Source organism: Pecten maximus, unplaced genomic scaffold (assembly GCF_902652985.1).
Source record: "Pecten maximus unplaced genomic scaffold, xPecMax1.1, whole genome shotgun sequence".
NCBI lineage: Eukaryota > Metazoa > Mollusca > Bivalvia > Pectinida > Pectinidae > Pecten > Pecten maximus.
Window position 1 is genome coordinate 1 of NW_022982950.1, and position 15,148 is coordinate 15,148.

General features: G+C 37.9%; 2 protein-coding genes across 2 annotated transcripts; one reads left to right on the plus strand and one right to left on the minus strand.

The window, feature by feature from the left end:
- The first annotated feature begins 1,496 nt into the window (after positions 1 to 1,496).
- On the plus strand, positions 1,497 to 5,849 carry LOC117321180 (notchless protein homolog 1-like). Its single transcript, XM_033875646.1, has 4 exons — positions 1,497 to 1,630; positions 3,378 to 3,414; positions 4,464 to 4,619; positions 5,613 to 5,849. The coding sequence occupies exons 1-4, from the start codon at positions 1,512 to 1,514 to the stop codon at positions 5,769 to 5,771; spliced, it is 471 nt and encodes a 156-aa protein (XP_033731537.1). The 5' UTR covers positions 1,497 to 1,511; the 3' UTR covers positions 5,772 to 5,849.
- A 664-nt stretch (positions 5,850 to 6,513) lies between these two features.
- Positions 6,514 to 9,836, minus strand: LOC117321179. The gene is made up of 2 exons (XM_033875645.1): positions 9,677 to 9,836; positions 6,514 to 8,733 (listed from the first exon to the last, which is right to left on the minus strand). Exon 2 carries the CDS (start codon positions 8,700 to 8,702, stop codon positions 7,146 to 7,148), a length of 1,557 nt encoding a protein of 518 aa, XP_033731536.1. The 5' UTR covers positions 8,703 to 8,733; positions 9,677 to 9,836; the 3' UTR covers positions 6,514 to 7,145.
- Between the last annotated feature and the right edge of the window lie 5,312 nt (positions 9,837 to 15,148).

A 15,148-nucleotide genomic window follows, 5' to 3' on the forward strand; every position in this document is an offset into this window, starting at 1 on the left:
TGTTATTATATAGACTACTAGGCTTTTTAACCATGATATCACATTTAATGAGGTGTAGACTACTAGGCTTTATAACCATATCACATTTAATGTGTTGTAGACTATTAGACTTTTTAACCATGATTTCACATTTAATGAGGTGTAGACTACTAGGCTTTATAACCATATCACATTTAATGTGTTGTAGACTATTAGACTTTTTAACCATGATTTCACATTTAATGAGGTGTAGACTACTAGGCTTTATAACCATATCACATTTAATGAGGTGTAGACTACTAAGCTTTATAACCATATCACATTTAATGTGTTGTAGACTACTAGGCTTTACAGGGGTCAATATTAACTTTTTTCTGCACTTGTCCCTTTGGACAAGTAACATTTATATTCACTTGTCCGAATGGAATTATCACTTGTCCCACTTGAAAATTTTCAATTAAGTTTAATGATGTTTTTTCAATGGCTGTGTGTCATGCAGTAAAACGATCACATTGCAATGACAACTATATTACTGATATTTATTGGTGTTTTGTCCAAGTTACATAATGAAGAGAGAAAAAATAGTACTGACTGCCTATTTTCGATTTACAGAAACTGAAGTAGTAGAATAGAAATAAACTGACTAAAACATGAACATAATTGTAGAAATGCAATAGTGCATAAATGTCTGAAATACTATTTATGCTAAATCTTGCAATAAATAGGGAGCCTGATAGTAACAGCATTTGTCGCCACTTTAGTCCTTCAAATTCACTTACAATTTCCTTGTACGCTTTTATTCATATTCCCTTTTTTTCCAATATGCATATTCAATTCAAAGACACCAATGGGGCTAATTGAATATTTTCGAAAAAAATGAAAAGTTTAGTTATCATCTGCATAGTGTTCCGAATTTTCGTTTCTTTTTCATCATAATTATGTATAAGGTGAAGTCTTGTGAATGTTGATTTTAGAATATAAATAAACAATACGAAGACAATATTTGTTACTTGTTAAGTGTTTTGATACATTCACTTGTCCGACAGCAATTTAGTCTGGTACCGGACAAGCGGACAAGCTTTAATGTCGACCCCTGCTTTATAACCATGATATCACATTTAATGAGGTGTAGACTACTAGGCTTTTTAACCATATCACATTTAATGAGTTGTAGACTACTAGGCTTTTTAACCTTGATATCACATTAATGAGTTGTAGGCTACAAGGCTTTATAACCATATCACATTAATGAGTTGTAGGCTACAAGGCTTTATAACCATATCACATTAATGAGTTGTAGACTACTAGGCTTTATAACCATATCACATTAATGAGTTGTAGACTACTAGGCTTTATAACCATATCACATTAATGAGTTGAAAACTACTTTAGTAACACTAGATTACTGGCATTCTTTGTTAGAAAAATAATCATTGACTTTGAAGTGAAAGATGAGGGTTAAAGCATACCACCTAACCACTCACAAGGTGATGTCAATGTTATAGACTACATGTATAACTGTTTAAATAATCATGGTGTTGAACTGTTGCCAGGTATGTCTGTGGGACCCAGGCACTGGAAAACAGTTGGGACATACACTGGTAGGACACAAGCAGTGGATCACCTGGTTGTGCTGGAAACCTTTACACTTGTAAGTCCTCTACACTTTGCTAATGACCTCAAAACTTCCATTTAGGCCAATGGGAGAGGTTAGTATCAGTTGGAACACACTTCTATGGGCCACGGTATCAGTTCGAACACACTTCTATGGGCCTATGAGAGGTTGGTATCGGTTGGAACACACTTCTATGGGCCACGGTATCAGTTGGAACACAATGATAGAGGTCGGTATCAGTTGGAACACACTTCTATGGGCCACGGTATCAGTTGGAACACACTTCTATGGGCCTATGAGAGGTTGGTATCGGTTGGAACACACTTCTATGGGCCAATGATAGAGGTCAGTATATGTTGGAACACACTTCTATGGGCCATGGTATCAGTTGGAACACACTTCTATGGGCCTATGAGAGGTCGGTATCAGTTGGAACACACTTCTATGGGCCACGGTATCAGTTGGAACACACTTCTATGGGCCTATGAGAGGTTGGTATCGGTTGGAACACACTTCTATGGGCCACGGTATCAGTTGGAACACAATGATAGAGGTCGGTATCAGTTGGAACACACTTCTATGGGCCACGGTATCAGTTGGAACACACTTCTATGGGCCTATGAGAGGTTGGTATCGGTTGGAACACACTTCTATGGGCCAATGATAGAGGTCGGTATCAGTTGGAACACACTTCTATGGGCAAATGAGAGAGGTCAGTATCACTTGGAACACACTTCTATGGGCAAATGAGAGAGGTCAGTATCAGTTGGAACACACTTCTATGGGCCAATGATAGAGGTCGGTATCAGTTGGAACACACTTCTATGGGCCAATGAGAGAGGTCAGTATATGTTGGAACACACTTCTATGGGCCAATGATAGAGGTCGGTATCAGTTGGAACACACTTCTATGGGCCAATGATAGAGGTCGGTATCAGTTGGAACACACTTCTATGGGCCACGGTATCGGTTCGAACACACTTCTATGGGCCTATAAGAGAGGTCAGTATATGTTGGAACACACTTCTATGGGCCACGGTATCAGTTGGAACACACTTCTATGGGCCACGGTATCAGTTGGAACACACTTCTATGGGCCAATGATAGAGGTCGGTATCAGTTGGAACACACTTCTATGGGCCACAGTATCAGTTGGAACACACTTCTTTAATTTGATTGGTAGAATGACAGACTTTGATTTAAGATGGAGGCCACGTGCACTGGTGAATCCAATTGGTAGAATGCATATGATGGACTGGGATAATTGTGTCTCAGGTTTCACACTCTCCAGAGGAAGTACACTTCTTTCATGTTTCGCAAAAAGAATTAAACTCTGTGTTGGTAGAATTTGTTTTGTTATTTGTTTACCTGCCAGAAGTGAGCTTATACCGTGGTGTGGTGTCTGTCTTCTCAACAGCCAAAAGGCCTAGGATCATGATATATGCATGCTTGGATGAAGGGCTACCAAGTTTGTTAAGATGAATCACCCTCACCTATGTTTAAGCTCACGGCGGTCAAATATGTTAATATCTTAATCATTTTATTCCTAAATATCATAATTATGTACCAGTTACTGATGAGAAATGGTATTTTTGGTTTTCCAATAGTCTTCATTTGGCAGGGTACAGATCAGAACAGGTAAGCGATAAAGGCCAATTGGGCCTCTTGTGTTCGATATGTGATATTTTCTCCGGTTATGGAGGCCATTTGTTTTAAAATCATTACTATTATCAGGTTTTATATCATCAACATTGAAGAAACTGCTTTGTTTTATACCTTTCAGAGATCCAGATAGTCGATTCTTAGCAAGTTCTTCAAAGGTAAGCGTGGGTTTTCTTTTCATTACTGTTCAAAGGTAATGGACCTGTAAAATAATGTACAGGTTAAGGTGATGTATAGTTGTGTTTCCCTGAATGCCATTTTGTTTTTTTGACTATTTTTGGAAAAGATATTCTCGAGTAATCTGTTGTTTATTTCAATGTTTGATTTTTTTCCTGAGATCTTACATTTTTTTAACTGATTTTTTCAAAACTTGGTTGGGGTTTGTAATCATGATATCAAGATGTGTTTACTGAATTGGAGAATACTTTAGTAGCTGTTGATTACTGATATTCCTCAAACTGTTGGAAGAAAATTAAGCATTCACATTATAGTGAAAGTAAAGGTGAGAGTTTATGCATGCCACATAGCCAATCATAAGGTGATGCAAATCTTATAAAACTGTACGGCTTTTGACAGCATATATTGGGCCGCCCCGAGCTACTCTTGTTTCTCTTGATGTCATATGTGTTTAACATGATAATGAAATTCTGACAGACTAACTTAGTATTGAGTGACCCACTCATTTGATGAGTCTGTTTTTGTTATAGGACGGAGTATTGAGTGACCCACTCATTTGACGAGCCTGTCTTTGTTACAGGATGGAGTATTGAGTTACCCACCCATTTGATGAGTCTGTCTTTGTTACAGGACGGAGTATTGAGTCACCCACTCATTTGATGAATCTGTCTTTGTTACAGGACGGAGTATTGAGTGACCCACTCATTTGACGAGCCTGTCTTTGTTACAGGACGGAGTATTGAGTTACCCACCCATTTGATGAGTCTGTCTTTGTTACAGGACGGAGTATTGAGTTACCCACTCATTTGATGAATCTGTCTTTGTTACAGGATGGAGTATTGAGTGACCAACTCATTTGATGAGTCTGTCTTTGTTACAGGACAGAGTATTGAGTGACCCACCCATTTGATGAGTCTGTCTTTGTTACAGGACGGAGTATTGAGTGACCCACTCATTTGACGAATCTGTCTTTGTTGCAGGACGGAGTATTGAGTGACCCACTCATTTGACGAGTATGTCTTTGTTACAGGATGGAACGATTAAGATCTGGGACACAGTTTTATTCCAGTGTACGATAACACTGTCTGGTCATCTACAGTCAATTACTTGTGTCAAGTGGGGTGGAACCGACCTCCTGTACACCTCCTCACAGGATAGAACTGTCAAGGTGTGGAGGGGCGACAATGTAAGTATTATGGTAGAAATGTCAAGGTGTGGAGGGGCGACAATGTAAGTATTATGGTAGAACTGTCAAGGTGTGGAGGGGCGACAATGTAAGTATTATGGTAGAACTGTCAAGGTGTGGAGGGACGACAACGTAACTATTATGGTCAAGCTTTGGAGGGGCTACTACGTAGGTAATAGGAGTGATGATACACTGGTACACCGGTGGATGGCGATCTCTTTCACTACAATACCAATATCGATCCAAATGCAATTTTACGATACCTGTTCGATCCTGTGTCTTGCACTTGTTATTTATTTGTTTAATACATAAATCCATTTTCTTCGGAAAGACTTTAATTCAAATTAAATGACAATTGTCGAAAACGAAAGTGTTGTCGATTTCCGGGAAACCGGAGCGCTACTCTGAAAGTGAAAGCAGCTAAATGATTGGTTGAGGCCGGCTGCAGTAGGCCAATCAGAAAGCGTTTGACAAATACTTGTTCACAATAAACCAATCGTCATGGTGAACAACTGGGTAGCTTTGAAATTGCCTCTCGGATCAAAATCTGATGTATTGAAAACGTTTGGTCTTTATTGAAACAAATAATGTACAATGTTTGAATATGGTTTATCTATGTATCGGATCGTAGCTCTAGTATCGTGATACGTATCAGATCGGGGCATCACTGTATCGTCCCAGCCCTACATCATAGCCAGTCAATGTAAAGGTACAGTGACCTAGGGATTAATTTGATGTACATCATAGCCAGTCAATGTAAAGTACAGTGACCAAGGGATTAATTTGAGGTACATCATAGCCAGACTGTAAGAGGTGTAGAGAATGAAGGTGAGTATCAAGGATGAGTCCATAGTAGTCAGGTGATAAGTGTATGTTAAATTGTTTTGGTAGACAAATGTATGTTAATCAGGTTTCTTTTAAAAACAGGTATGATTTTAACTCTCTTTTACTTAAATGACTGTAGTTAAGAAGAAACATGTGTTGATGTTCCAGGGAGTGTTGTGTCGGACCCTTCAAGGTCATGGTCACTGGGTCAATACAATGACTTTGAGTACAGATTATGTAATGAGGACAGGAGCGTTTGATCCTGCCGATGCCCAGCTGGTGCACGGAGACATCACAGACTCAAGTAAGTGTACCTTTTGTTGGTAAACAATATCATATTGGGAGTACATGTGTACATGTATTTGTTGGGTTTTTTTTCAGAAAAAAAAATCGAAATTTTGAAGATTTCTTGTGAAGTTTTCAGTTTTAGACTCAGATTTATTTTGGTAATCTCCTGGGCGAAAATCTTGAACTGGAGATTTCCGAAAATAAAATTGGTTATTTTTGTTCATCTTATCTAAATATCTATATATTTTTAAAACTGAGTTGGTTAAAGCACAAAGACATTCCAAACAGGAGATCTCATCAGATGGTGGACTATTCAAATCACCCTGCGTCCATGGTCTGTTTGTCTGTCCCTCCGTAAACAATTTTTGGAATCGCTATTTCTCAGAAGTGCTAAAGGGATCATTCTCAAATTTACTAATTGTCCTAGACTGATTTATCTGTACTGATTTACCTACACTGATTTACCTGTGCTGTTTTACCTACACTAATTTATCAGAACTGATTTACCTGTACTGATTTACCCTGACAAATTTACCTACATCGATTTACCCGTACTGATTTACCTACACTGATTTACCTGTATTGATTCACTGATTTACCTGTGCTGATTTACCTACACCAATTTACCTGTACTGATTTACTTACACTGATTTACTTGAACTGATTTACCTGAACTGATTTACCTACACTGATTTACCTGTACTGATTTACCTGTACTGATTTACCTCAACTGACAGAAATAATGATATAATCAAAATGGAATCTGAATCCAACACAGTGGTGAAGTATCAGGAAAACTTTTTATGCAAAAAACCCAAGTCGTCTTCTGTGTACAGCCAGGGCCAGAGAGTACTATTGCACATTACAGTCAACAATTATCCCAATGTACATGTGCACAGCCAGATAGTTCTGTTATCTTAAACATCACAGTCATCATTTATCCCTGTGTACATGTGCAGGGCCAGAGAGTACTATTATCTTAAATATTACAGTCAACACTTATTCCTGTGTACATGTGCAGGGCCAGAGAGTTCTGTTATCCTAAATATTACAGTCAACACTTATCCCTGTGTGCATGTGCAGGGCCAGAGAGTACTATTATCCTAAATATTACAGTCAACACTTATTCCTGTGTACATGTGCAGGGCCAGAGAGTACTATTATCTTAAATATTACAGTCAACACTTATCCCTGTGTACATGTGCAGGGCCAGAGAGTACTATTATCCTAAATATTATAGTCAACACTTATCCCTGTGTACATGTGCAGGGCCAGAGAGTACTATTATCCTAAATATTATAGTCAACACTTATCCCTGTGTACATGTGCAGGGCCAGAGAGTTCTGTTATCCTAAATATTACAGTCAACACTTATCCCTGTGTGCATATGCAGGGCCAGAGAGTACTGTTATGTTAAATATTACAGTCAACACTCATCCCTGTGTACATGTGCGGGGCCAGACTGCCTGTACTATCACAGTAGGCAAACCCTGTCCTCCACACTGTAGCGATGTCTATCAAGTCTGCCTGGTTCCTGTAAAACCTGGCCCCATTAGCCCCGCTGGTCCACAGTAAATGATGGTCCTCGTTAACGTTGTTCGTGCGGTAATAATGGATGACTGGGTGTATTTGGTTGGTGGATTTGTCTCTACGGTCACGTAGTTTGGTCACCAAGGATGTGGATGGCGGATGACATCTTCCATTCTCTTTCACAACTAAATTGAATCTTACATCTCCAAATATCAAATTAGGTATTTTCTTCTGGAGAAATTCAAATTTAAAAATGAAAGCAGATTTTTGCCCATTGATATGTGAAGCACAAGAAGAGGCCCGAGTTACTCTCTTGGCTGTTCGATCCAGTGTGTAGCAGTCACTGATAACTAACGTACCCGAGGAGTTAGTCTGCCATATCACTATTTTGGTTTTGGTCTGGTCATATTCAAGTTTGAACACCTCTGTATTTTTCTCCCTCACATCATACAGACTGATGAGTCGTATCCAGTTTACATCATTGTTGTCAAGGCTGCCATTGTCAAAGTCGATAAGGGGATGATGTAAGTACATGCTGACATTCTCGAAGTAGCGTTCCTCATCATACAGTCCTTCAAACGCAGTCTTAGGCAGATTGAATTTTATTTTCCCCTCTTCAGTTCTCTCAAACTGTGTAAGAAAGAAAATGGCTATGGAACAGGAGAAGACACCTATCAGTCCAATCATAATGAGGAAGCGATAGGTCACATGACGACATGATGTTTTTGTGTGGTCTTTCAGTTCGGCTAGGTTCTTCTTATTGCAGTAATGTATAAGACTTACAATGATTCTGATGATGATGCTGGCAATGATAACAGAAGCTTTCACCAACTGGAAGTAACTGATGGCCTCATCACGACACAGTGCAATGAAAAGGTTGATGATAATCTGTGGTACATCTTCAATCCAGATTGTCACTGCCGAAGCGAGATCAGCATTAATCCACGGATTCTCCCGATATATCTCCCACCATAGATTTACTACCTCAAATAGAAATGTCAGTGTTCCAATAATGGAGAATGCCAGTAATGAGTAGGTAATAGCTTTGTCTGGAGGCCCGTACACAAGGCCTTCCTCCGTCTCAAAGACGTCTCGAAACAGTAACCAATCAGCTATCATGTCCACTGCATTCAGGACCATAACCACAAAAAATACAAAAGTTTTGAAGCAGAAATTGTGTCTAAGTTTGGCACAGTGCCCCAATTTTGTGATTTCCTCAATGATATCGGGGTCATGTTCTGCCTTTCCATCTCCAGAGATCTTTGACTCTGTGTCTTTGTTGTCCCTATTTGACCTGTTTGACAGAGATGATTTGTTGGCCTTGTTACCAAGTGATGTTGCTGTAGTACTACCTGTTTTGTTACCATGTTGACTGGGTGAGGATACATTCCCCTGATGACCTGGCTTGGTATTTCCTAATTCAATATCCTCTGTCTTCATGCTGACAGCAGGGCTGCCACCAGTATCCTGGCTGTGGGAGATAGAAGTATATACAGTAGATTTAGTCAAATAAAGTCATTAGATAAAGTAAAATGAAGTCATTAGATAAAGTCAAATAAAGTCATTAAATAAAGTCAAATAAAGTCATTAGATTTAGTGAAATAAAGTCATTAGATAAAGTCAAATAAAGTCATTAGATAAAGTAAAATAAAGTCATTAGATAAAGTCAAATAAAGTCATTAGATTTAGTCAAATAAAGCCATTAGATTTAGTAAAATAAAGTCATTAGATTTAGTCAAATAAAGCCATTAGATTTAGTAAAATAAAGTCATTAGATAAAGTCAAATAAAGTCATTAGATAAAGTCAAATAAAGTCATTAGATAAAGTCAAATAAAGTCATTAGATGTAGTAAAATAAAGTCATTAGATAAAGTAAAATGAAGTCATTAGATAAAGTCAAATAAAGTCATTAAATAAAGTCAAATAAAGTCATTAGATTTAGTGAAATAAAGTCATTAGATGTAGTAAAATAAAGTCATTAGATGTAGTAAAATGAAGTCATTAGATAAAGTCAAATAAAGTCATTACATAAAGTCAAATAAAGTCAAATAAAGTCATTAGATGTAGTCAAATAAAGTCATTACATAAAGTCAAATAAAGTCAAATGAAGTCATTAGATAAAGTCAAATAAAGTCAAATAAAGTCAAATAAAGTCATTACATAAAGTCAAATAAAGTCAAATAAAGTCATTAGATACAGTCAAATAAAGTCATTAGATAAAGTCAAATAAAGTCATTAGATACAGTCAAATAAAGTCATTAGATACAGTCAAATAAAGTCATTAGATAAAGTAAAATAAAGTCATTAGATAAAGTCGTAACATACAAGGTACATACCTCTTTAATATTCTAGTTGGAAGTATAATTTAATTTCACTTAAATGTTCATAGAATCTTAAAATTTGTGAAAACTTACCTGTCTCCTGAAAATGGTTGTGTATCGTTCTAATCAGAAAGCCTTATCGGAATGGTTGTTACTGTGTTGTTTGGTTGTACTCGTCAGGAGCTAATAATACATAGCCAATATTTGTACTATCAGGACCAGATGATAACAGAGAATAAATCTAGTTCATGGTACAGGAAAACAGGTTAATCTTCAACAGCATGCGTTGTTTTTTTTTAAACTTTTCTATTAGATAAAATATGACATAACATTTAATCATTTGTGGAAGTAACTAGATATTACCTTGAAAACAGTTTATCTCTTGATGTCAAGGTATGTACAGGTACAGTGATACATTAGAAAACAAATGTTGTAAATTGTACTTGTTAAAATTTAAACAAATTACTTAGTTAATACCTTCATTGTAATATAGAATAAATAGTTAACAATCGTTATGCTGGAACTGTTTATATAGGATGTTGTTTAAGCTAAAAAATATTGAATTTGTACTTAATATATGTACATTTGATTAGACTTCCGCAAAACATAAATATCAGACATGTTCTTTACATTCATAATAAGAATGTACAGTATATTACACATGTAAAATATGAACATGTATCTGCTAATTGTTACCTCACGAAAACATGATAAAACTGTAAACAGAAACTGTGTAGTTTACAAACTCCTTGGTTTCCCAAAATACAAAAATTGTGTAATTCACCATCCAGTTAACTTGTTAACTTAAAAGTTGATTAATAAAAATCCATTTATATTTTACCTTTTCTTGTTTTTTATGATGATATGTATATAATCCCATATCTTCTATTTTATTGTAATGGTTGATGTATTTTTTGCTTTCAGAAAATATTGGAGTTGTGTTTTTCAATTTACACAAATATATATAATATCTCATAAGCAGCAATAGAAAGTTTATCTCATAATTATGTTCTATGTCTGTTACACCAAAAAGAAAGGTCATTGGATGTCTAGGTAAAGTTTTTTGACATTTGTTTTCCAACATTTCCATAAACAAAAGCCAGAAAGTCTTAACAATACTACAATCCCAAAATAAATGAAGAATAGTTTCTCTTCCAATTGTGCAGAAGGTACATCTTTCAGTTTCTGAAAGTTTACATTTCATCAACTTAGTGTTGGTATACAATATCCTGTGTACTAGTTTATAATGAAAGTTAATAAGTTTAGTATCATCAGTTACCTCCCTTGGTAGAAGATAAAGTAATTCCCAAGTTTCATCACTGATATCAGTATTTAATATTTCTTGCCACTTTCTTTGGCTATTAATTGGTTTTTCAGAAAGAGGTCTGATCATAATATGATAAAAATATTTAGTGACTTTATCGTGTGTATTCAAATAATAAATTTATATGGAGTTATAGGTATATCTACAATACCATTACTATTCCGTAGAATGTCCTTCCAGTTTCTTGGTATGGCATTAATAACACCAAAGTACTCTATAAAGTTAATTTCAGTAAAGAAGAAAAGGTAAAATATAAATGGATTTTTATTAATCAACTTTTAAGTTAACAAATAATTAGCTGGTTGGCAAATTACACAAATATTTGTCTATTGTTAAACCAATGGGTTTGTAAACTACACAGTTTCTGTGTAAAATTTTACCATGTTTCATAAGGTAACAACAGGTACATGTCCATATTTTTAGCCCACCATCATCAGATGGTGGGCTATTCAAATCGCCCTGCGTCCGTGGTCCGTCGTCCGTCCGTCCGTCCCTCCGTCCGTCCCTCCGTCCGTAAACAATTCTTGTTATCGCTATTTCTCAGAAAGTACTGAAGGGATCTTTCTCAAATTTCATATGAAGGTTCCCCTTGGTGCCTAGTTATGCATATTGCGTTTTGAGACCAATCGGAAAACAACATGGCCGACAGGCAGCCATCTTGGATTTTGACAATTGAAGTTTGTTATCGCTATTTCTCAGAAAGTACTGAAGGGATCTTTCTCAAATTTCATATGAAGGTTCCCCTTGGTGCCTAGTTATGCATATTGCGTTTTGAGACCAATCGGAAAACAACATGGCCGACAGGCAGCCATCTTGGATTTTGACAATTGAAGTTTGTTATCGCTATTTCTGAGAAAGTACTGAAGGGATCTTTCTGAAATTTCATATGAAGGTTCCCCTTGGTGCCTAGTTATGCATATTGCATTTTGAGACCAATCTGAAAATAACATGGCCGACAGGCAGCCATCTTGGATTTTGACAATTGAAGTTTGTTATCGCTATTTCTGAGAAAGTACTGAAGGAATCTTTCTCAAATTTCATATGAAGGTTCCCCTTGGTGCCTAGTTATGCATATTGCGTTTAGAGACCAATCAGAAAAAAAAATGGCCAACAGGCAGCCATCTTGGATTTTGACAATTGAAGTTTGTTATCGCTATTTCTCAGAAAGTACAGAAGGGATCTTTCTCAAATTTCATATGTAGGTTCCCCTCGGTGCCTGGTTATGCATATTGCATTTTGAGACCAATCTGAAAATAACATGGCCGACAGGCAGCCATCTTGGATTTTGACAATTGAAGTTTGTTATCGCTATGTCCGAGAAAGTACTGAAGGGATCTTTCTCAAATTTCATATGAAGGTTCCCCTTGGTGCCTAGTTATGCATATTGCGTTTTGAGACCAATCGGATAACAACATTGGCGACAGGCAGCCATCTTGGATTTTGACAATTGAAGTTTGTTATCGCTATTTCTCAGAAAGTACTGAAGGGATCTTTCTCAAATTTCATATGTAGGTTTCCCTTGGTGCCTCTTTATGCATATTGCGTTTTGAGATCAATCGGAAAACAACATGGCCGACAGGCAGCCATCTTGGATTTGACAATTGAACTTTGTTATCACTATTTCTGAGAAAGTATGTAAGGGATCTTTCTCAAATTTCATATGTAAGTTTCCCTTGGTGCCTAGTTATGCATATTGCGTTTTGAGACCAATCTGAAAACAACATGGCCGACAGGCAGCCATCTTGGATTTTGACAACTGAAGTTTGTTATCGCTATTTCTGAGAAAGTACTGAAGGGATCTTTCTCAAATTTCATATGGAGGTTCCCCTTGGTGCCTCATTATGCTTATTGCATTTTGAGATCAATTGGAAAACAATATGGCCGACAGACCGCCATCTTGGATTTTGACAATTTAAGTTTGTTATCTCTATTTCTCAAAGTAGTGAAGGGATCTTTCTCAAATTTCATGTGTAGGTTCCCCTTGGTCCCTTGTATTGCATTTTTGGACCAGTCTGTCCTGAAAACAACCTGGCAAACAAACAGCCATTATCGTTAAATCTCAAATTTCTTATATAGCTAGGATTCCCTTGTTTGAAAAGTACTGGAGGGATGTCTCAATTTGCACAGATTAGTAAAAGGAAGGGAAAAATAGAGAGAAGATCAATCTGACATAGAACCTATAAAGATCATTCAATGGTGGGCGCCAAGATCCCTCTGGGATCTCTTGTTACAATTGAAACTTATTATCGCTATTTCTAAGAAAGTGCTGAAGGGATCTTTCTCAAATTTCATATGTAGGTTCCCCTCGGTGCGTAGTTATGCATATTGCATTTTGAGACCAATCGGAAAACAACATGGCCGACAGGCAGCCATCTTGGATTTTGACAATTGAAGTTTGTTATCGCTATTTTTCAGAAATTGCTGAAGGGATCTTTCTGAAATTTCATTTGTAGGTTGCCCTCTGTGCCTAGTTATGCATATTGGATTTTGAGACCAGTCAGAAAACAACCTGCCCAACAGGCAGCCATCTTGTATTTTGATAATTGAAGTTTGTTATCGCTATTTTACAGAAGGTACTGAAGGGATCTTTCTCAAATTTCATATGTAGGTCCCCCTTGGTCCCTGGTGTTGCATTTTGGGACCAATCTGAAAACAACAGACAGCCATTATCACTAAATCTTAAATTTCATATATAGGTTCCCCTTGTTTGAAAAGTACTAGAGGGCTGTTTCTGAATTTACACAGATTATTAGCTCACCTGGTCCGAAGGACCAAGGTGAGCTTATGCCATACCGTTGCGTCCGTCGTCCGTCGTCCGTCCGTCCGTCCGTCCGTCCGTCCGTCTGTCGTCTGTCGTCCGTCCGTCCGTCAACAATTGACTTCTTCTTCATAACCACACATCAGAATTTGACCAAATTTGGTCAGAAGCATCCCTATGGGTAGGGGACTCAAAATTGTACAAATGATAGGGCTGACCCCCCTGGGGGCCTCTGGGGCGGGGCCAAAAGGGGTCATTTGTGCGCTATTGATATAAACGACTTCTTCTCTGAAACCAAGCAATGGCTATCACTCATATTTGCCTGGTAGCATCACTATGGGGTGGGGATTCAAAATTGTACAAATGATGGGGCTGACCCCCAGGGGCCTGAGGGGCGGGGCCAAATGTGGTCAATCTGGCTATATTGATATAAACGACTTCTTCTCTGAAACCAAGCAATGCCTATTGCTCATATTTGCCTGGTAGCATCATTATGGGGTGGGGATTCAAAATTGTACAAATGATGGGGCTGACCCCCCAGGGGCCTGAGGGGTGGGGCTGAATGTGGTCAATTTGGCTATATTGATATAAACGACTTCTTCTCTGAAACCGAGCAATGCCTGTCACTCATATTTGCCTGGTAGCATCACTATGGGGTTGGGATTCAAAATTGTACAAATGACGGGACTGACCCCCCAGGGGCCTGAGGGGCGGGGCCAAATGTGTTCAATCGGGCTATATTCATATAATTGACTTCTTCTCTGGAACCAAACAATGGATATCTCTCATATTTTACTGGTAGCATCACCTTGGGGTAGGAATTTGAAATTGTACAAATGACGGGGCTGACCCCCTGGGGTCTGAGGGGCGGGGCCAAAAGGGGTCAGTTTTACAGAATTGATATAAACAACTTCTGCTCAAAAACTAAGCGATGGATATCACTCATATTTACCTGGTAGCATCACTATGGGGTGGGGATTAAAAATTGTACAAATGATGGAGCTGACCCCCCAGGGGCCTGAGGGGCGGGGCCAAATGTGGTCAATTGGGCTATATTGATATTAGCGACTTCTTCTCTGATACCAAGCAATGAATATTGCTGATATTTGCCTGGTAGCATCACTATTGGGTGGGCATTCAAAATTGTACAAATGGTGAGGCTGACCTCCTGGGGGCCTGAGGGGCGGGGCCAAGAGGGGTCAATTTGGCTGAATTGATATGAACAACTTCTTCTCTGAAACTAAGCAAGGGTTATTGCTCATATTTGCCTGGTAGCATCCTTTTGGGTAGGGATTCAAAATTTTATAAAGGAAGGAACTGACCCCCACTCCCCCCGGGGTGCAGAGGGCGGGGTCAAAAGGGGTCAATTGGTTTAAACAACTTATTTTCTGAAACTAATTATATAAGTAATGGATATCACTCACATTTGTGTGGTAGCATCCCTATGGGTTTGTGCCAAAAGTTAATTTTATTTCATGGATTA

Excerpts from the sequence above, each read along its gene's own strand:
- LOC117321180 (XM_033875646.1), top strand. The coding sequence starts at position 1,512 with ATGGTGTTGAACTGTTGCCAGGTATGTCTGTGGGACCCAGGCACTGGA. Across the intron at positions 1,631-3,377 it reads TGCTGGAAACCTTTACACTT|AGATCCAGATAGTCGATTCT; the intron begins GTAAGTCCTCTA and ends TATACCTTTCAG. Across the intron at positions 3,415-4,463 it reads TCTTAGCAAGTTCTTCAAAG|GATGGAACGATTAAGATCTG; the intron begins GTAAGCGTGGGT and ends TCTTTGTTACAG.
- LOC117321179 (XM_033875645.1), bottom strand. The coding sequence starts at position 8,702 with ATGAAGACAGAGGATATTGAATTAGGAAATACCAAGCCAGGTCATCAG.